Here is a 21,192-nt window from a genome sequence, read left to right as displayed (position 1 = left end):
TCTCCGGTGGGAAGTGGGGAAGAGGGAGCCAGTAGGCTTTTGGGGAAGGCCGGACAGAGTGCAGGGGAGCTGTGGGCCCCAGACACAGGCACAGCTTGGGCCCCATAGCAGCTGCGCCCTTGGTAGTTACGCCAGTGTATAGGGTGGTGGTTTTTTTGTGTCAATGTCAACAACTGTCAAAACGGCCCCCTGATTAGTGTAATGCAGGCATGTCAAAACGATGGCCCCCCAGCTGTTGTGAAACTACACATCCCAGCATGCTTTGCCATAGTTTTAGCATTCCCTAATAGCAACTCTGTGGCAAGGCATGATGGGACTTGTAGTTTCACAACAGCTGGGGGGCCACAGTTTTGACACGCCTGGTATAATGTGTCCCCTCACATGGCTCGCTACATTCGGCACGTTGTTATATTCTCCCTCTATGCCGACATGAATGGTAACGTAAGAACAAGCCGGTTTGAGAAAAAAATGTAAAACACACAATGGTCTTGTCATGTGTCAACCTTTTGACCTGCATGTTGACCTTTTTGAGCTAGACGTATTGACTGTGTATGTAGGCAGCGTAGATCTATCAGCACTGATGGAGTGCACATGTTGGCACATATACAGCGGTCTCGTCGGGGTGACGGTAAGCAGCGATCTTCACCGCTTACCGAGCCAGCGTGAATTACATACTGTACATAAGGCTGGCTTGTCCCCGGAGGGATCACACATGATTTGTGCCAAGTTTTGCATGTGATTTATCACATGGAACTCCCGGGGAACTGCAGGCGGAGGGAGCCGGGAGCCAGGTGGAGGTTCACGTAGAGCCGGGCAGGGTCAGTCAGGAGCCGAGAGCCAGCCAAGCTGCATATAAAAAAAACCATACAAATGAATGGGAAGCCACTGATTGGCTAAGAGCTCTCAGGAAATCAGCATCTGGCTGAGAGAGCTCTCAGCCAATCACTGGTTGCCCATTCAAATGTTTTTCTCTTTGTTTTTTTAAGTGTGCCCGGCTTCCCTTGCCCACCTCTCTGGTCCCCTGCCCGCCTCTCTGGTCCCTTTATGCGTCTCCCTGCCCGGCTCAGGGCTGCACATAAGATTCATCAAATTAGGACGGCAAACGGGATGTCAAATACATGAGATTTGGTCCGATTTATCATCCCGATCCGTCGTAATCGGGTCAAATTGGACCAAATCTCACGTCTTAAGTCAGGGGTGTCCAAGGCAGCTGCCTATTCTGCCTAACATTTCCCCTGGTCATTATTAGATATTACAGCTAGAGGGCCAGATTCTCTAAGCTTCAAAAGTGATAAAATGAAGAGTGATAAACCGCCAGCCAATCAGCTCCTACCTGCCATGCCACAGACTGTGTTTGAAAAATATCAGGAGCTGATTGGCTGGCTGTTTATCACTCTCCATTTTATCACATTTGAAGCTTAGAGAATCTGGCTCACTGTATGTAACATAAACCAATAAGTACAACTGAGACATAGGACCTTATTCTGGTTCACATACAGCGCTGCAAAGTTTGCATAGCTGCGTGTGATTTTAACGCCGCTCGTCCAGTCGCCCCCGCCCCTCGCACGTCGAATTCACCCACATGACTGTGAAATTTTGTTTTGCATAAATATCCATTCGCAGCCTTGTGTGGGTGAACCAAATAATTTGCTGGTTGCTGACCATCGCATGATTTGGAGCGTACACGTAAAACTAAGACACTCTCCGGTGCCTTAGCTTTGTATGTGTCCTGTGCAAGAACAGGGCGGACAGCCGCGTCACTGCCTCTTCCATGGGAACTACCACCATGAAATGCTGGCCGTTCCCATGGACGTGTCCTCCCGCCTCCGCCCGCACGGTTGGGTGCGAATGGGATGGCGAACTTGCAGTTTGCTGCACCCTTCCGCACCTGGCATCTGCACATGCGGAGACACAAAACATCGCTCCCCCGTGCGAACGCGGGGGAGCGATCAAACCAAAATAAGGCCCTAAGTCTGTGTGCCCCGGTCAGCTGCGTAACACTCCTCCTGGTCAGCGTTACATAGTACCGGTATGTAACAGGAAGCGATACATGTACCAATACGTACAACTGAGACATACGGTCTATAGTGCAGTTAATAAAGGTTTTATTATAAAACAATTGGCATAGGCAGCAAATAACAAGGTAGTCTGTGAAATAACACTGAACTCTATAGACCGTTCGTTAGAATATAACAATATCTATATTTCAACATGTAATAGAGAGAGAGAAAATGAGATATCTAGATATATTTGTATATAGTGAGGTGAAAAATAACATATTCGCTTTCTTTTTTTAATTTTTTTTGGGAAAAATTAAGTAACTGGCCAATCATTAGAAAGGTAACATATGGTGGATATCTCCTGGTTACCTTTCAGTGCGGATTGGACATCCTGCCCCCATACAGCAGTATGGGGCCCTAACTTGACACTGGGAACCTTTACCACCCCAAGACGATGTTGGTTCCCGCATCCCCCTCCCCGTTTTCAGATTCCCTTGCGGATGCCAGTTCCTACAAACGCATGCAAGACCCCAGTTTCCACAAGTGCACCAACACTTGTCAGACTTCACAGTTGTATCGTTCACTCACCGCTGTAATTACAATAAGTGCAGTGTGCGCCGAACACACAAGCCCCCAAGTTCCAGGGGGGCCCACAGCACACCCATTTCTTGAATAATTACCCCTCCGGAGCCCCACACTGAGGCAGTAGCGCTGTAAAAATCAGAGAAAATGGCGCTGCACCATTTTTGCAGAGCTCTCTGACCCTACAGCACTTCTGGCAGAGAGGAGGGGGCTGCATACTGCCCCCCTCTTCTCTAAAAACACCCCTGCATTTACTGATTATCTGATCTGTTGCCCATCCCCCAAGCAATGTTGCATTGCTCCCGTTTTGGTATCTACCTCCGCTCCTTGCAGGGAGTTGGATATTACTGTAAGTCAGCTTTGCCGAGTGTCCGTTATTAATGACCAAACCCCCTAAACAAGCAGATACTTTACATTACACACAATGTCTGCTTATCACTGCCATTATAAACAATCTACAATGGCGGACACCCAGTAATAAGCAAGGCGGAGCATTTACACAGAGCATGGTTAGAGGGTGCTGTTGGCCAGATTACAGCCTATGGGAGCCTGAGGCTCAGATGAGTCCATCGCAGGACCCATAGTCTGGCTGGAATTGTTTCTCTGCTGTTGGACATAAGTCAAGCAAATTATTCTAGAACACAGGTTCTCAAAGTCGGTCCTCAGGACCCCACACAGTGCATGTTTTGCAGGTCTCCTCACAGAATCACAAGTGACATAATTAGCTCCACCTGTGGATCTTTTAAAGTGTGTCAGTCAGTAATGAGTCTGTCGGGTTACCTGGAAAACATGAACTGCGTGACCGAGTTTGAGAAACCCTGTTCTAGATCATCAAGGCTTTATGTCATTTTATGACTATCATTTGAAATCAATAAGAATGAACTTACAGTATTAGTGGGTAATAGAGGATTAATGTGAAAATCAGGGTGAAATAACGTAAATGCCACCTGAATTGTGGAGACTGGGATTAGGGCATTTATTAATGATTGAGTGTAAAAGATATTGGGGAAGATTCTAAAGGGACAGTTTCACACACAGGGTCCCACAGATGTACAGGACAGGTCACAGGGACAGGTGACATAACAAGGTCACTGCTGCTGTCGATGTCCATATCATCTTCTTCTTCTCTGGGTTCTGGTAGCCCTATAGGTACAGAAGACAGGATTACAGGTCAGGTCTATACAGTGACAATCACAGAACTAGCAGCAACATACTAAAGGGGGATGTATCAAAAAGCAACCAATAAGCTTCTAGCTGTCATTTAGAAAGAACGACAATGATTGGCTGTCTTGGACAACTCCTCCCTCAGTACCTGGTCCCATGCTTACTCTCGGTGGCCCTGGTAGTAAGGGCATGGTTACTATCACAGAGGGGGGTTCCTACAGCAGGTATGTACATGTAAGGACCAGAGGAGGGTTCTAACAAGGACTGGTGGGGATCTCCAAGCAGCAGCTGTGTAGGGGCACAATTAGGCAGGACTGAGGGTAACATGCAGGTCAGAGCTAGACCTTAGAGATAACTAAGAGGTTCTGGTTTATAATGAGCTTGGTCATGGGGCAATGTAGTAGCACAGTGGTTAGCATTGTTGGGTCAGAGCGTTGAGCTCATCGGCCGATTGTCCAATGACCACGCAAGCGTACCACATGTAATACGCATACAAAAGGCCACCATACAATGAAATCCTGCTACTTCTTTAACAGGAAACCCCTATTTCTGGGAGTGTGAGGGAAAATGCGGGAGCGCCCAGGCGTTTTAGGGGAGAGTATGTGACGTCAGCTCCGGTAACGATCAGCCTGATTCACTCACAGCCGCTGAGTAAGTCCTGGGCTACGCACAGACTGCACACACTGGGGAATCATTACATGGTGAGCGGCTGTTATCTGGGAGTGTCAGGTAATACGCAGGCGTGGCCAGGTGTGTGAGGGGAAGTCATGTGACATTAGCTCCGCCCCCGATCAGCCTGATTCTATCGCAGCCGCTGAGTAAGTCCTGGGCTACGCGCAGGCTGCACACACTGGGGAATCATTACATGTGAGTGAGCTGCGAATGGATCTGCAGCTTTTCGCTAGGGTGCGTCAGTAGCTACCCATTCGCAAGCTTGGTGACCATTCATCCGGTGATCACGCTGCGCTGCAAATTTGGCCAGCAGCGATCAGGAATGAATCAGGCCCACTGTCTGATCTGTACGGCTGAGTAACCAATGGCAGCTAGGTGGCCGGGCAGCCAAACCGGTGAACAACACATGGATCCACTTACGCATTGCGTATTACATTAGCCACCTTTAATGTGGCCATATATTACTTACGTCACACATTACCTCACACATTATAACCTATGATCTGCGTCAAGATGGCCGCCTCACATGGTCATTTTGTGCTAGGATAACTATGCCTTGTAATTTATGACCCAATATGGCTGCTTCAACCCTGTATTATGGTCATGACTTCTAGACAGAGCGAGGAGGTCAGAACAGCAGAGGTGGGGGGGGGGGGGGGGGGAAATTGGTAGAGCCAAGGGTACTACTTTCCTTAAACTGGTATCTGATGGCCTATACAGTAGGGGCATTTTACCACCCATAGACCTCTCATTAGTAAGTACAGGGCAACACCTGATGCCCGCCACCTGCCCACTCACAGAGGGACATAATAATGATAATCTAGCAGCATAGCAGGTGATGTTCATATACAGCTGGTATCACAGGCAGTAGCATACAGGCATATCAGATTCCTTACAGGCTCCCATGGTCCCTAGTCTAACCCACACCCCCATCACTTGGGCAGATAGTCCACCATCGAGAGCCATCAGACAATGCCATGGGAAGCCTTAAATCAGGACAGCCTGGGTGCTACTGATTACACCTGGGCTTCTACTACTGCTAACAAAACCTGGTCTGGATCCTCCACATTACCTTCATGTGGGGAATGCTGACTCTGCCACACTAGATAGAGAGAGATAAAGTACCAACCAACCCCTGTCATTTATCAAACACCTAGTGGAAAAGGGAAGGGGAAAGGGGGATATTGAGAGTTGTCTCCGCACTGGTCAGTGGTCACACCCCACTGTGGTTAATTTTGGTGGGTATTTAATCTATGTTGTCTGCAAGAAAACTGGTGAAAGATCCTATATTGGATACATTGGTCCTAGACATCTAATAAATTAGAGATGTCTGTCTATCGGACCACCAGTGGTGCCCCCTAAGTATGGGTAGTATTATGTAAATACTGTTTCCAAGGGAGGAAGGGAGAAGAAAGATATACTCTGGGTGGGGGCACTCTTATCTTACAGACTGCGGTTTAAGGTTATTGTTGCACCTGTTTAAAACATGATCTTTATTTTGAACATCATTAAAAAATATATACGTTTACAACCATACTGGATATTCCTTATCTTGTCTCAACGATGTGCAAAATTATGGTTGGTATCAATCAGGTTAGTACCTGGTAGCTGCAGACAGAGTCGCTGCTTTTATTATTTTAGTATGGACCCAGTGTGATCCTCATATTTCCCAAGGTTACTACCAATGAATAGGTAATGATTGTGGGAGTTTTAATCATTGGTCACATACAAAAAATTAAAATAAAAATAGATGATACACAAAAGGGTGTTTTGCTTCACTGCGATGGGAAAGACCAGTATGTGAGCAGATAGGTGCTCAGGCAGCGATATAAGTTATAATTGCTGAAGTTGGTTCAGGCAAATGGAGCTGTAGAATAGCATGTAGCATGGTTTGCTGTCAGCACAAGTAGTAATGAGGGGTGGGGGTCCGCTGGACACGTCCAGCTGTTACCTTAGTCCCTGGGATCTTGTGCGCTGAGAGCCGCAAGTAGCCGCCGTGTTGCTCGTTTCCTGGTCTGTCCCCGTCTGTCAGCTGTGCGCCGGTCACGTGTGTGCACCACGTGATCGGCAAGTCCCGACGTACGTTTCGCTGGGCGCTTGATCACGGGATCAAGCGCCCAGCGAAATTTAACTTATTATTGCTCCATATAAAGTGGGCGCAGACATGCCTGTCAGGAGGAATGCATATTAATGGGAGGGGGGCCAGAGAAGCGCTGTCAGGCCCAGTGTGCTCCTGTAACATCATCCTGCAGACTGCGGATAGTACATCAGCCCTGATCAGGCTGCAGAGGTGGGTGGGTTAGGGTCAGGCTGTAGAGGTGGGAGGGTGAGGGTAAGGCTGCAGAAGTGGGAGGGTCAGGCTACAGAGGTGGGAGGGTCAGGGTCAGGCTGCAGAGGTGGGAGAGTCAGGGTAAGGCTGCAGAAGTGGGAGGGTTAGGGTCAGGCTGCAGATGTGGGAGGGTCAGGGTCAGGCAGCAGAGGTGGGAGGGAATGGTTCAGGCTACAGAGGTGGGAGGGTCAGGCTGCAGAGTTGGGAAGGTTAGGGTCAGGCTGCAGAGGTGGGAGGGTGAGAGTCAGCCTGTAGAGGTGGGAGGGTCAGCCTGCAGAGGTGGGAGGGTCAGGTTGCAGAGGTGGGAGGGATAGGGTCAGGCTGCAGTGGTGGGAGGGATAGGGTCAGGCTGCAGAGTTGGGAAGGTTAGGGTCAGGCTGCAGAGGTGGGAGGAATAGGGTCAGGCTGCAGAGGTGGGAGGGATAGGGTCAGACTGCAGAGTTGGGAAGGTTAGAGTCAGGCTGCAGAGGTGGGAGGGTGAGAGTCAGCCTGTAGAGGTGGGAGGGTCAGCCTGCAGAGGTGGGAGGGTCAGGTTGCAGAGGTGGGAGGGATAGGGTCAGGCTGCAGTGGTGGGAGGGATAGGGTCAGGCTGCAGAGTTGGGAAGGTTAGGGTCAGGCTGCAGAGGTGGGAGGAATAGGGTCAGGCTGCAGAGGTGGGAGGGATAGGGTCAGGCTGCAGAGTTGGGAAGGTTAGGGTCAGTCTGCAGAGGTGGGAGGGATAGGGTCAGGCTGCAGAGGTGGGAGGGTTAGGGTCAGGCAACAGAGGTGGGAAGGCCAGAGTTAGGCTGCAGAGGTTGGAGGGATAGGGTCAGGCAGCAGAGTTGGGAGGGTTAGGGTCAGGATGCAGTGGTGGGAGGGTTAGGGTCAGGCTGCAGAGGTAGGAGGGATAGGGTCAGGCTGTAGAGGTGGGAGGGTAAGGCTGCAGAGGTGGGAGGGTGAGGGTCAGGCTGCAGAGGTGGGAGGGTCAGGGTCAGGCTGCAGAGTTGGGCAGGTTAGGGTCAGGTTGCAGAGGTGGGAGGGTGAGAGTCAGCCTGTAGAGGTGTGGGGGTCAGGCTGCAGAGGTGGGCGGGTCAGGCTGCAGAGTTGGGAAGGTTAGGGTCAGGCTGTAGAGGTGGGAGGGATAGGGTCAGGCTGCAGAGGTGGGAGGGATAGGGTCAGGCTGCAGAGGTGGGAGGGATAGGGTCAGGCTGCGGAGGTGGGAGGGTGAGGGTTAGGCTGCAGAGGTGGGAGGATGAGGGTCAGGCAGCAGAGGTGGGAGGGTGAAGTTCAGGCTGCGTGAAGGGGAGTGTTAGGACCAGGCTGCAGGGGGCGGAGTTTAGGGTTGGGGGGGCACAGCTGGGGATTCTCTTCTTCAGGATGCTGGCGTTGGTATTCTGACTGCCGTCATCCCATCTGCTGGTCATCCCTATGTATCCCTCTGCAGACAACAATAGCACTGTGTCCTAACATTTTAGGAGAGCTTCTCCCAGCCGTGGCCTGCAGACCGCCGGCCTCACCACGAATCACATGGCATATCGCACCCTAGTGAACGTCCTAGCTCCCAATTTGATTTCCTCCCATGTCCTAAAAGAGTCCTGAAGGCGAGCTAGACCCAAATGTACCTCAGCCACTGTCGCATCTATATTGGTTGCAGTCACTGTGTCCTCCCTGACCAGATCTAGTCCATAATTATCACCTAGTCAGCATCTCCCCGGTGGTCATTGCTCCCAGCCATTACCCTCTCAGCCGCGTTATTCCCCATCAGTCAGAGCGAACAGCAACATAACAAGTGAAGATGACCGAACGCAGGGAGTTTAGGCTGCAAGCCGTCAAATCTTCATAAATGACCCTGATTTTATTCATCTTCATTTGTACAGAGCTGCAGCACTTACCAGTGTCTGTCGGTGTCTTACTATAATCTGCAGCCATGTAATGTGACGGAGGACTCCCATAGTGGTTCACATTGTGTTCATGATGCTGAGGCGGATATTCCTGGTGTGTGTCTGTGAGGAGGAAACCAGGCCGGAGATAAGATAATGGAACTGTACGGACTTACCTCATCTCAGTGTACAAGCTGGACATTAACACCAGTCCCCTGAATACAGATAGATATAAAAAGCTAACTACTACCACCACTGACCACTAGAGGCCACTGATATACCAAATTACTCCTTTGTGTGCTAAAAGATGCCATAACAGAAAGTGATCGCAATTTTTGCAGGGACACTGATCTGTTTCAAATTTGCTGGATATGGAGAGGGGGAGCTGTGAGAGTGGTGGGGTGGAGAATTTATGGGTTTATAAAGTTCTATAGCAGATGGGATGTTGCAAATAGCAACCAATAAGATTTTACTTTATTTATTTAGCACCCTCTAGCAGATAATAGATATAATCAGGTTGGTTGCCCATAGCAACATCTAATTTTCAACAGAACTCCTGTGTTAGTAACCTACAGAAGAAGGATAGTTAAGTGCTCAACTATTGTGTGTTGGTAGTAGTATATATAAGAGATGCAAAGGCAGAAAGTAAAGAAAAGTTGTTTATTGTAGTAACAATATATCTCTACAGTGAGTGGGGGTAAAAATAAAAAATAAGAATACAATATAAATGGGGTGTGGCTGCCTTGGGCACAAATGTTCACTCTGTAATAGAGTTGGTGGTAATAAGTCAATAACAATGACAATGAGCCCGGGTTGGGAATGAGGGTGTCAGCAGACCCCTTTTTACCATAAACCTCCTGCAGTTTATGTCTCAAAGTTGATGGTGTAGTGGGAAGGTGTGCTGGGCCCCTGTGGGGAATGAGGGAATCAGCGGATCCCTTTGTTACCATAAACCTCCTAGGTTTATGTCCCATGCACTGCGGGTTACGTGGTGAAAGCCTCCGGGAGACTGAGGTGCAGTAAGAATTAATGTTATTCGGTGAGGGGGTGTGATGGCAGTGAGCGGCGTCCCACTCACTTACCACTTACCCAGTCAGCCGGCGGCAGATGTGCGTGACGGAGCTAGGTGTGCCGCTCCGTGTAAAGCGTCCCTCGTTCTTATAAGTTCCAGCCCGGTGGGTGCTGGATCCAACAGATGGTGCGGCTGCGGATGGACGTGCTGTCCACCGCTGCCCGTCTGCCCGGCTCCACGGACTGTGCGGCTGGCGCGTCACTTCCGGGTGGCGGTGATTGGCTGTACGCCGCTTGTGCCGGAATGACGTTGCCAGGTGTCCGTGCGCTCAACTCAGAGGGGAGGAGACTTGGCCGTTGTTGTGTCAATCTGGATGTTGCTGTGCCCAAGGCACCCACACCCCATTTATATTGTATTCTGATTCAATAGGTGAGCGCTTAACTATCCTTCTTCTGTACTGCACTTGTACGAGCCTAGACCACTCGAGTTGAGCAGCTCCCACACACATAGTGATTCTAGCGCCTTACCCCAAACAAATGTCTTAGTAACCTGTTAACATATGTAGCACAACTCTGCCCACCACACGTAACTGACCCTATGGATGAAACGCATAATGTACTTAATATTCTCAGACTTTCATAATAACCGGCCTGCTGTAGCGGCTCCTGATTGGCTGCCAGTTCACGAGTTCTGATTAGCTTACGACCGGCTCTGTGTTTGAGATGCTGCCTGGGGCCAGTCTCTGCCTGGTTGACACTCAACAGCTGGCTGCACTGATCAACAACACTATAATCTATGTATCAGACAGGCAGAAAACATTATACACATTTTTAGTAATACATAAATATATGACTAAATATTGGCTAATAATATATTGGCTGCCACCTCCGACAAGCATAGAGGTGGCAGTCAGGTGTGTTCTGCACATCTGTTGGCGGCTGGAGGTCAGGGAAGGCAGCTGCCTGGTTATCAAGGGGGCGGAGCAAGCGCTGGGTGCCGTACAATGAGCAGTGAAGCATTGAGCTTCCCTGTTTTTTCGGCACTGATGTTCAGAGTAGAATGTGATGGGGATGGCCATTGGTGCGGTTATCATCGAAGCGTATCTCTTCTAGGTAAGGTATTGCTACATCGCTGCTCCCTAGCTGGTGACTACAAGGAGCACTGTATAATGATACTGTAACTCATTATGTATAAAGTAGTGTCAATCATCATATAAACTCACCGTGTCCTATAGCTGTGTGGGCCTCATCTGTTATCATATTTTCCTGGCCTGTTAGAAGAGACAGAGACAGAGGTGACGGGGAGAGAGTAACAACGTGGTGCTGGATTATCCGGTCACCTTCTAACCTTACAGAAGACTTGGCCCCGGCTACTACTGAAGCAGCCCATATATGCTGCGATGCCGGGCTGTCTGTTCTATGCTTTGAGGTGCGCGCCTCCGCGGCACCTCATCGCACAGTACAAAAAGTATGTGCTTGCACATACTTTTTGTACTTAGGTTTCATCAAATTGCATCGCATTGCATGCACAACGGATGCACATGCAATGCAATGCAATGTGATCCGTGCTATTGAAGCCCACCACGCACGCCCTCATCGGGATGTGTATGGGCTGCTTGAGAAGCATTTACAGTGAACAATATTGGAGCACCTCTGGGCGTGGCTTTACCCGATTCTCAATGAGAGGGTGTGACTGTGCATGGCTAATTAGGCCCCGCCCCCGCAGTACCTGGTCCCATACTTGCTCTCGGCGGCCCTGGTAGTAAGGGCGTGTTTCCATTATTATTGCTCCATATAAAGTGGGCGCAGACATGCCTGTCAGGAGGAATGCATATTAATGGGAGGGGGGCCAGAGAAGCGCTGTCAGGCCCAGTGTGCTCCTGTAACATCATCCTGCAGACAACGGATAGTACATCAGCCCTGATTTCCTTGTATGAGCCTTTTAACCTGCATTTACATGATTGTCAAATGAATGTAGCGATGGGAAGGAGAGCTTACAATCTATTGGGGGAAAAGAGCAGATGAGTAGCGGGTGACCGAAGTGCGGCTAGGTGGTCGGTTAGGGCCGGATTGGGCCCAGACCACCCCAGACTGGCCAGGGTTCTGATATAATGACGCCTATTGAATGTTGTCACTTTAATCCATTGGAATGACAGAGATCGGCCGCCTTCACCTGTGAGCAATGTCTATTATACAATTAGAAACAGGTTTATGTATCAATGTATATAATATGGCACTGTAGTCATGGCAACAGTAACCTGTCCGAGTGTAGAATAGGGCACCGTATTACACTGAATAGTGACCATTTATGTGGCGCAGAAAGTATTAGTAATGTGGAAGACTAGTTATCAGGCAGACGGGAACTATTATACACGTTATGTAATAAACAAGGGGCACTGTACTCGTTAGGAATAAAGTAGTGTCATATATACTGTATGTATATCCATCACATAAACTCACCTTGTTCTAGATCCATGTGGGCGACCATGATATTTTCCTGGCCTGCGAGAAGAAACAGAGAAAGAAGAGAGTAAAGGGCCCTGTTAATCTTTCAGCAGCCATGGCGATTACGGCTCCGATCAGAGGTTATACATAAACACTTTTCACCAAATTGTTCTTCCTGAAGAGGTGGGAGAGTCAGGGTCAGGCTGCTGAAGTGGGAGGGTTAGGATGCAGAGGTGGGAGGGTCAGGCTGCAGAAGTGGGAGGGTCAGGCTGCAGAGGTGGGTGGGTTAGGGTCAGGCTGTAGAGGTGGGAGGGTGAGGGTAAGGCTGCAGAAGTGGGAGGGTCAGGGTCAGGCTACAGAGGTGGGAGGGTCAGGCTGCAGAGGTGGGAGAGTCAGGGTCAGGCTGCAGAAGTGGGAGGGTTAGGGTCAGGCTGAAGAGGTGGGAGGGTCAGGCAGCAGAGGTGGGAGGGATACGGTCAGGCAGCAGAGGTGGGAGGGTCAGGCAGCAGAGGTGGGAGGGATAGGGTCAGGCAGCAGAGGTGGGAGGGATTGGGTTAGGCTGCAGAGGTGGGAGGGATAGGGTCAGGCAGCAGAGGTGGGAGGGAATGGTTCAGGCTACAGAGGTGGGAGGGTCAGGGTCAGGCTGCAGAGTTGGGAAGGTTAGGGTCAGGCTGCAGAGGTGGGGGGGTGAGAGTCAGCCTGTAGAGGTGAGAGGGTCAGCCTGCAGAGGTGGGAGGGTCAGGTTACAGAGGTGGGAGGGATAGGGTCAGGCTGCAGAGGTGGGAGGGATAGGGTCAGGCTGCAGAGGTGGGAGGGTCAGGGTCATGCTGCAGAGGTGGAAGGGTGAGGATCAGGCTGCAGAGGTGGGAGAGATACAGTAGGGTCAGGCTGCAGAGGTGGGAGGGATAGGGTCAGGCTGCAGAGTTGGGAAGGTTAGGGTCAGGCTGCAGAGGTGGGAGGGATAGGGTCAGGCTGCAGAGGTGGGAGGGTTAGGGTCAGGCAGCAGAGGTGGGAAGGCCAGAGTTAGACTGCAGAGGTGGGAGGGTGAGGATCAGGCTGCAGAGGTGGGAGGGTCAGGCTGCAGAGTTGAGAAGGTTAGGGTCAGGCTGCAGAGGTGGGAGGGTTAGGGTCAGGATGCAGTGGTGGGAGGGATAGGGTCAGGCTGCAGAGGTAGGAGGGATAGGGTCAGGCTGTAGAGGTGGGAGGGTCAGGCTGCAGAGGTAAAAGGGTCAGGCTGCAGAGTTGGGAAGGTTAGGGTCAGGTTGCAGAGGTGGGAGGGTTAGAGTCAGCCTGTAGAGGTGGGAGGGTCAGGCTGCAGAGGTGGGCGGGTCAGGCTGCAGAGTTGGGAAGGTTAGGATCAGGCTGCAGAGGTGGGAGGGATAGGGTCAGGCTGCAGAGGTGGGAGGGATAGGGTCAGGCTGCAGAGGTGGGAGGGATATGGTCAGGCTGTAGAGGTGGGAGGGTTAGGGTCAGGCAGCAGAGGTAGGAGGGATAGGGTCAGGCTGCAGAGGTGGGAGGGTGAGGGTTAGGCTGCAGAGTTGGGAAGGTTAGGGTCAGGTTGCAGAGGTGGGAGGGATAGGGTCAGGCTGCAGAGGTAGGAGGGATAGGGTCAGGCTGCAGAGGTGGGAGGGTCAGGCTGCAGAGTAGGGAAGGTTAGGGTCAGGCTGCAGAGGTGGGAGGGATAGGGTCAGGCTGCAGAGGTGGGAGGGATAGGGTCAGGCTGCAGAGGTGGGAGGGTGAGGGTCAAGCTGCGGAGGTGGGAGGGATAGGGTCAGGCTGCAGAGGTGGGAGGGATAGGGTCAGGCTGCAGAGGTGGGAGGGTTAGGGTCAGGCTGCGGAGGTGGGAGGGATAGGGTAAGGCTGCAGATGTGGGAGAGATAGGGTCAGGCTGCAGAGGTGGGAGGGTGAGGGTCAGGCTGTGGAGGTGGGAGGGTGAGGGTTAGGCTGCAGAGGTGGGAGGATGAGGGTCAGGCAGCAGAGGTGGGAGGGTGAAGTTCAGGCTGCGTGAAGGGGAGAGTTAGGATCAGGCTGCAGGGGGCGGAGTTTAGGGTTGGGGGGGCACAGGTGGGGATTCTCTTCTTCAGGATGCTGGCGTTGGTATTCTGACTGCCGTTATCCCATCTGCTGGTCATCCCTATGTATCCCTCTGCAGACAACAATAGCACTGTGTCCTCACATTTTAGGAGAGCTTCTCCCAGCCGTCGCCTGCAGACCGCCAGCCTCACCACGAATCACATGGCATATCGCACCCTAGTGAACGTCCTAGCTCCCAATTTGATTTCCTCCCGTGTCCTAAAAGAGTCCTGAAGGCGAGCTAGACCCAAATGTACCTCAGCCACTGTCGCATCTACACTAGTTTGCAGGAATCTATGATCTGCAAACTCTCTTTGTTCTAGGGAATAGGATTGCCACCTAGCAACAGCTGGTGGGTTATGGTGTAAGCCTCCCGACATACGCTGGAATGGTATAGTGAAATAAAATTTTCACTTACCTTACCACAGCCAGGGGAGTAGGGAGCTTAGCTGCTGATGCATGACATGTGCACAGGCAGTGCACATATACTGCAGGTCATGCAGGTGCACTCTAGTCACATGCACCTGCTGTATATAAGGCTAAGCCCCGCCCCCTGAGGTCAGATTTTACAGAAGCTTACAGATGGCAATCCTAAAATGGAACAAGAGAGAAATACCATTGCATGCAAAGACCATTGTATGCAAAAAGAAATGTTAACTAGAACATTCATAACAAACATAAATCAGATCTGAGAAACTCTACTGGAAGGAGTAAGAATGAAACTGGGTTGGACTAGCAACCAACAACTGAAATAACTGCCATGCTGTACTGTAGCCAGGCATGTTATAAACTCAGGCCAACTTGTGAGTAAAGCAGAGAAGAGGAAATAATTAATTTCCGATCTTTAGGTGGCTGCACTTGTTGCTTCTTCTAGGCCTTTGGAGTGCCTTGAATCAAGGTATAGGTATTAGGTATATAACCGAACCTTAGAGAGTACAAGCAGCAGACCTAGCAAGGTACTGGGTGGGAAGGGTGGGAGCTGTTGCTAGGTGGCAATCCTATTCCCTAGAACAAAGAGAGTTTGCAGATCATAGATTCCTGCAAACTAGTGTTTTTCGTCGGGAGGCTTGCCACCTAGCAACAGCTGGTGGGTAGACTACCACACACCTGGTGGTTGCTCTAAGGAACGCTATTCTTTGAGTATTAGAAGGCCTCCAGTAATGTCTAAAGAAAGTCCAAGCGGATGACCAATGTGCAGCTTGCAATACAGGCTGTAATGGTAAGCCTCTAGCAGCCATTGAAGTAACTGCGTCACAGTGAAGGGGATGGCCTCTGAAGTGGAGTGTCTATTCCAGAACTCTGTATGGTGGAAACTATACACTCCCTGGTCATAAAAAGGTCTGGCAGGATGAAAAATATTCTGGCATGTGAGAGAGAAGTTTGTTTGATATCTCTCCTTAAAGGTACCGTGAGGGGTAAGCAAGTGGATTGGCAATCAACTATACCAAGATCTGAATCTGACTGGTCTCTGACCAGATCACATTCCACCAGAGGTGTGTGCATGGAACTTGTTTTTGTGTGTCCCCGTAGAATAATAAGGAAACCCATTGGGGTAGGGGTTATCCAAGGTTCAGATATGTGGTTTGACGAAAACTCAGCCCCTCTGGCTGCAAAGGCAAGGGCTAACAGTGAAGCTAACTTCTTCGAAAGGCCTAAGATATCTGCAGATGGTGGTATAGTGGCCAAGAAGTACAAAAAGGATTAATGTCCCACAAGGTAGAATGCCATAGCATGGTGGTCTAGCTAGAAAGAATCCTTTAAGTAATCTTATTCTCTGAGGCCTGGGATAAGGAGAGCTACAGTCAAGCCATATGAGCATATCTTGGCATAAGCCAAACCTGTTTCGAACGTGGTGGCAAGGAAGTCCAGAGTTAAGCTAGGCTCGGAAAAGGGGCCTGAATAAGGAAGGTTAGTGGACTGTAAGGCCAGAAATTCATCAGCTATGGATTGATGTCTGGATCTTATTCTAGGCCTAAAACAGGCAAGGCATGGAAAAGGCAGAGAGGTTGGTAATGGTCTGCAACCTAGTAATGTTGCAATCCACATGCAATGTGGAAGATGTTTCAGTAGGTCTGTGCTGCCCTGGTAGCAGTCTGTAGATGAACCTAGAGGAAACCCGGAACCTTGTGAAAAAGGTTGATAAAGGGAACAAAACTCTGGGGGGCCAGACAGAGTATGCCAAAAATATTTGGGTATTTTGGACACGTCTGTTTTGATTTTGTGGAGGACCCACAACCGCAGAGCCAGAGGGAAAAAGGCATATGGCAGTGGAATGTCAGGCCAAGAAAAAGGACATAGCGTCCATGTGGAGAGTCCCTTGAGTCTGAATTTTGGATATGAATGTCAGAACTTGTACGTTTGATGGTGTTGCAAACTAATCCACCTGTCGGTGACCCAAGGTCTTTGCAATTCTGAGAAAGATCTCTGGTGTGTTATGGCAGCAGTGGGATCTAAACCTACACCTCCGAAGGAACTGGAGAGTCGCTCAATCCACAGTATGACTAGTTATGTATAAGGAAATGGCTATCTTGTTTAACTCTTCTTGTATGCATGTAGCAAGCAGGAGAATGGACCGCTGTACTGCCCACTTCCAGGCATTTATTGCCTGCTGACAGAGAATGCAAGATGAAGTGCCTCTCATTCTTTTGAGGTAGATAAACAGTGGTTTTGTTGTCCAGACAGAGCTGAACTGAATTATCCCGTGGGTCTGAGGGAAATACAGAGGATATAGCCAATCTGGCAGCTCTTAGCTCTAAGAGATTGATATGGGCTTTAGAATCTCAAGCGGTCCACTTCCCTCCTACTGTATTGCACTGGGTGAATGCCCCCCAGCCCATGAGGGATGCATCTGATGTGATGACTATGTCTGGAGTAGGAGGTAGGGGAGATCTGGAAGAGGAAATGTTATCCAACTGTGAATCTCCCTGTGGACTATGGGAGATAGTATCATTTTGTCTGTCCTAATCCTGTCAAATAAGGGATGATAGGAGGTTCTGGAATTGTCTGCATATGAGAGGAACGTGGAGAAAACCCAGGATCCAAGGCTCTCATTTTCCTTATCAGCCTAGCCAAGTCTCTCAGTGAAAACTGAGCACCTGAGAAACAGACTTGTATGGCGTTCCACTTGTCTGAGGGAACCGCTATTGATAAAGAAGAGGAATCTATCAAAGACCCCAGAAAGACAACAGATTGGGAAGGTATTAATACAAATTTCTCAAGGTTCTTATGAAAACCTAGATGCCAGAGGAGCGACAGGATAAGATACCTGGGAGAAAAGGGGGCTATTGTTCTGCATGCACTACCAGGAGATTACCTAGGTAGATAATAACAGCGAACCCTTTACTGTCTGAGGTGTGTAATTGCTGCCTTCATGATGCATATGAGTATGTAAGGGGCATTGGACAGTCCGAAATCCATAACAGTCCAGTTGTATGGAACGTCTCTCCACAGGGAACTTAACAATCTCCCTATGATTTGGATGTTCCAGTTTCATGTTAAAGGCCTCCATCTGGTCTGTTTAGATACAATGGTCAGCTTGGGCCAGCCTAAAGGGTATATCTGCTAAACCCTCCATATGGAAAGACCAAGGTTTCATATATATTCAGTACTGGCCTATATGAAAGGTCCTGTTTCCTTACAGGGAAATGGTAGCTGACCCAACCTATTTGCAATTGTCTGCCGACTCGATCTAGCCCTGATAAAGGGCCAGGGACATTATTTATCCAGCATCCAGAACTAGTGTTCCCTGGATGGGAGCATATCTGGTTAGGAAAAGGAACAAGGGGAATATGCCCCTCCTCCCACCTGTACATGGTAGTCCGCCTACAGGAGGCCAATGCTCTGGAAAGACAGGGAGGAATCCTCTGTCTTTATTAGGATGATATTCACTTCACCTCTCGTGACCTGTGTCTGGGAGAAGCCTCCTCTGCGCACTCTGTGGCTGTCACATTGCTATAGGTTCAAACTGCTGGCTCTAACAGAATGACCCTCCTAGCAAACAGGCCCCTTGAAGGGCTGGGGACTTTAGCAGAACTTAACCTTGTGTATGAAGTCAGGACTGAAAGATCAGAATTAGGTTTGGGACATCCACTGATGAGATCTGCACTTGCTTGCTGGCAGTTCTGCGGGCATTTGAAATAGAATTAAAGGCCTGGCCAATCATCAGGGAAGCTCTATTAACAGCTTTCAATAGGGCCATTTGGAAGCAGGGAATCTAGGGAGTCCACTGGAACCCTTCTTACTCTGCCTTATCCAGGGCAAATAATACTGGCCCGCAGTGTCAGTTACTTTGAACTTGATTTTTTTTTTTTTGTACTTTTTCCCCACTTGTGCTGAGAAAGCAGAGTCAATCTCTAGGGCAAACAGGGCAGGGATTTCAGGAATGCCCATGTGTTACAGAGAACAATCTGTCCTCCTTAATGAGGGGCTGCAAAAGCCAGCTGGGTGAATTAATACACCTCAAGCACTCGTTCAGGGCAGAGTGTGCTGTGTATAGCATACTGTAAATGGGGCATTTTACTTGCCAATGCCACTCAGGTCATTTGCAAATCACTATATTCACCCCTGTGAGAGGATTCACTGGATCTTGTTACATCCTCCAACTCCCAAGCCACTCCCTGTATGAGTTAGCTGGGGACGACTGTGTACTGTGGTGACTAGTCCCTTTTCTGAGCACTAGTCCCTGTTATGAGCTTGTTGTTGAGCATACTGCCAGTCACAGGCAGGAAAATGTGCCTGCCATGGGCAAGAGAGGGTGGTCTGTTACAGACCTCTCAGGTATTCCTACTGCAGGCAATACCTGGTAAAGAGATGTTATTGCCTGAACAGGCATCTCTTGAAGAAACATGAACTGTTGTTTGTTTCTTTTTGTGCCTTTCCACAACACACTGTCAGAATAGGCAGACGGAGGAGGAGACTCTGGGCGGTATTCAATGTGAATACCGGCGACGTGCAGCGAATCCTGTTTAGATGGAAGTCTCCCTGCCTGCCCCAGAGCGTATGTGGGGGGGGGGGGGGAGGTGGGCTCCCCGGGTGCCAGGCAGCACAGGCTGCCCCCCGGGGGTGCCAGCAGGGGACCAGGTATATTCACTACACCCGATCGTGCATATGTAACGATCGGGTGCAGTGAATATATGAATATCTAATGAGCGGCTCGGCTCCGGCGCCCCCTGCTGGCTGGTCAGTGTAAAAAAAAGAATTTTTTTTTTAATTAAATATATATTCATGTGCTTACAGCACATGAATAAAAATAGCATGCCCCTCCTCAGAATAAAATTCCAGATTTTTTTACACCAAATGTAAAAAACAAAACACTTTATTTTAGAAGTTCACATTCCACTTCTCCATAAAAAGATAGCGATTGCTACTCGGTGATACATGGCGAAAAAAACCTTGAAATGTATTCGCCATCTGGTCATTGAATAGGGTGATTCACCGTTTTTGTCAGAAATTCGCCTTACAGCACAAAATCGCCATAAAAACCTGGCGAATCAGCCTCATTGAATACCGCCCTCTGCCTGACTGGGCTCTCCTTTCTCCTTTTACAGACCTCTCAGGTATTCCTACTGCAGGAAATACCTGGTAAAGAGATGTTATTGCCTGAACAGACATCTCTTGAAGAAACATGAACTGTTTGTTTGTTTCTTTTTGTGCCTTTCCACAACACTGTGAGAATAGGCAGGGGGAGGAGGAGGCTCTGCCTGACTGGGCTCTCCTTTCTCCACAGAAATTTCCCTGCTGTCTTCCGACCTGACAGGGTTAAATAACTTTCTCCTCTTAAATAATACCTCATTCTGAGAGGATGAGGAGGTATAAGCAGCCACAGCCATGTAATGTTTGGAGGGCCGTCTGTTTTGCTGAAGGATGGGGATTTTATTAGTCTGTCTGTAGCAGACACAGACACAGCTTCCTCCTTCCTTCAGCGCTGAGGTAAAATCTGACCTCAGGGGGCGGGGCTTAGCCTTATATACAGCAGGTGCATGTGACTAGAGTGCACCTGCATGACCTGCAGTAAATGTGCACTGCCTGTGCACATGTCATGCATCAGCAGCTAAGCTCCCTACTCCCCTGGCTGTGGCAAGGTAAGTGAAAATTTTATTTCACTATACCATTCCAGCGTATATCGGGAGGCTTACACCATAACCCACCAGCTGTTGCTAGGTGGCAAGCCTCCCGACGAACAAATATTAGTTGCAGTCACTGTGTCCTCCCTGACCAGATCTAGTCCATAATTATCACCCAGTCAGCATCTCCCCGGTGGTCATTGCTCCCAGCCATTACCCTCTCAGCCGCGTCATTCCCCATCAGTCAGAGCGAACAGCAACATAACAAGTGAAGATGACCGAACGCAGGGAGTTTAGGCTGCAAGCCGTCAAATCTTCATAAATGACCCTGATTTTATTCATCTTCATTTGTACAGAGCTGCAGCACTTACCAGTGTCTGTCGGTGTATTACTATAATCTGCAGCCATGTAATGTGACGGAGGACTCCCATAGTGGTTCACATTGTGTTCATGATGCTGAGGCGGATATTCCTGGTGTGTGTCTGTGAGGAGGAAACCAGGCCGGAGATAAGATAATGGAACTGTACGGACTTACCTCATCTCAGAGTACAAGCAGGACATTAACACCAGTCCCCTGAATACAGATAGATATAACAAGCTAACTACTACCACCACTGACCACTAGAGGCCACTGATATACCAAATTACTCATTTGTGTGCTAAAAGATGCCATAACAGAAAGTGATCGCAATTTTTGCAGGGACACTGATCTGTTTCAAATTTGCTGGATATGGAGAGAGGGAGCTGTGATAGTGGATGTAAGATAGGGACTGTTGGTGGGGTGGAGAATTTATGGGTTTAAAACGGTCACAGCTCAAAGTGAAAGTAAAACTGTCACAGATCAAAGTGAGGTATGTTGCAGGAGCCGTATATTATATAATGAGCAAAACTGCAGCCAACGCACAACCGTGTTCTCCAATAGCGCACTCATGGGATATAATTGTGTAGTTGTGCTGTATTCCTTGTTTATCTTTGTGTTTGTGTGTGCGTCTCTG

The 21,192-nt window shown here is 49.4% G+C and overlaps 1 protein-coding gene across 2 annotated transcripts in view; it reads right to left on the bottom strand.

The window, feature by feature from the left end:
• Positions 1 to 1,884: 1,884 nt before the first annotated feature.
• LOC146019889 (uncharacterized) overlaps positions 1,885 to 21,192 on the bottom strand; it is a 94,825-nt gene continuing 75,517 nt past the window's right edge. Inside the window, exons 21-25 of one of the 2 annotated variants that reach the window (XM_083152523.1) lie at positions 20,569 to 20,679; positions 12,078 to 12,119; positions 10,841 to 10,888; positions 8,619 to 8,729; positions 1,885 to 3,725 (exon numbers count right to left, since the gene is read on the bottom strand). In XM_083152523.1, coding sequence (XP_083008649.1) covers positions 3,562 to 3,725; positions 8,619 to 8,729; positions 10,841 to 10,888; positions 12,078 to 12,119; positions 20,569 to 20,679 — 476 coding nt within the window. In that variant the 3' untranslated portion in view covers positions 1,885 to 3,561. The remainder of the gene's footprint in view (positions 3,726 to 8,618; positions 8,730 to 10,840; positions 10,889 to 12,077; positions 12,120 to 20,568; positions 20,680 to 21,192) is intronic. The other variant, XM_083152524.1, reaches the window with a different exon arrangement.

Source organism: Crinia signifera, chromosome 7 (genome assembly GCF_055691185.1).
Source record: "Crinia signifera chromosome 7, ASM5569118v1, whole genome shotgun sequence".
In the NCBI taxonomy this organism is placed as follows: domain Eukaryota; kingdom Metazoa; phylum Chordata; class Amphibia; order Anura; family Myobatrachidae; genus Crinia; species Crinia signifera.
The sequence above is the reverse complement of the archived record's forward strand: the minus strand, read 5'-3'. Positions and strand labels throughout refer to the sequence as shown.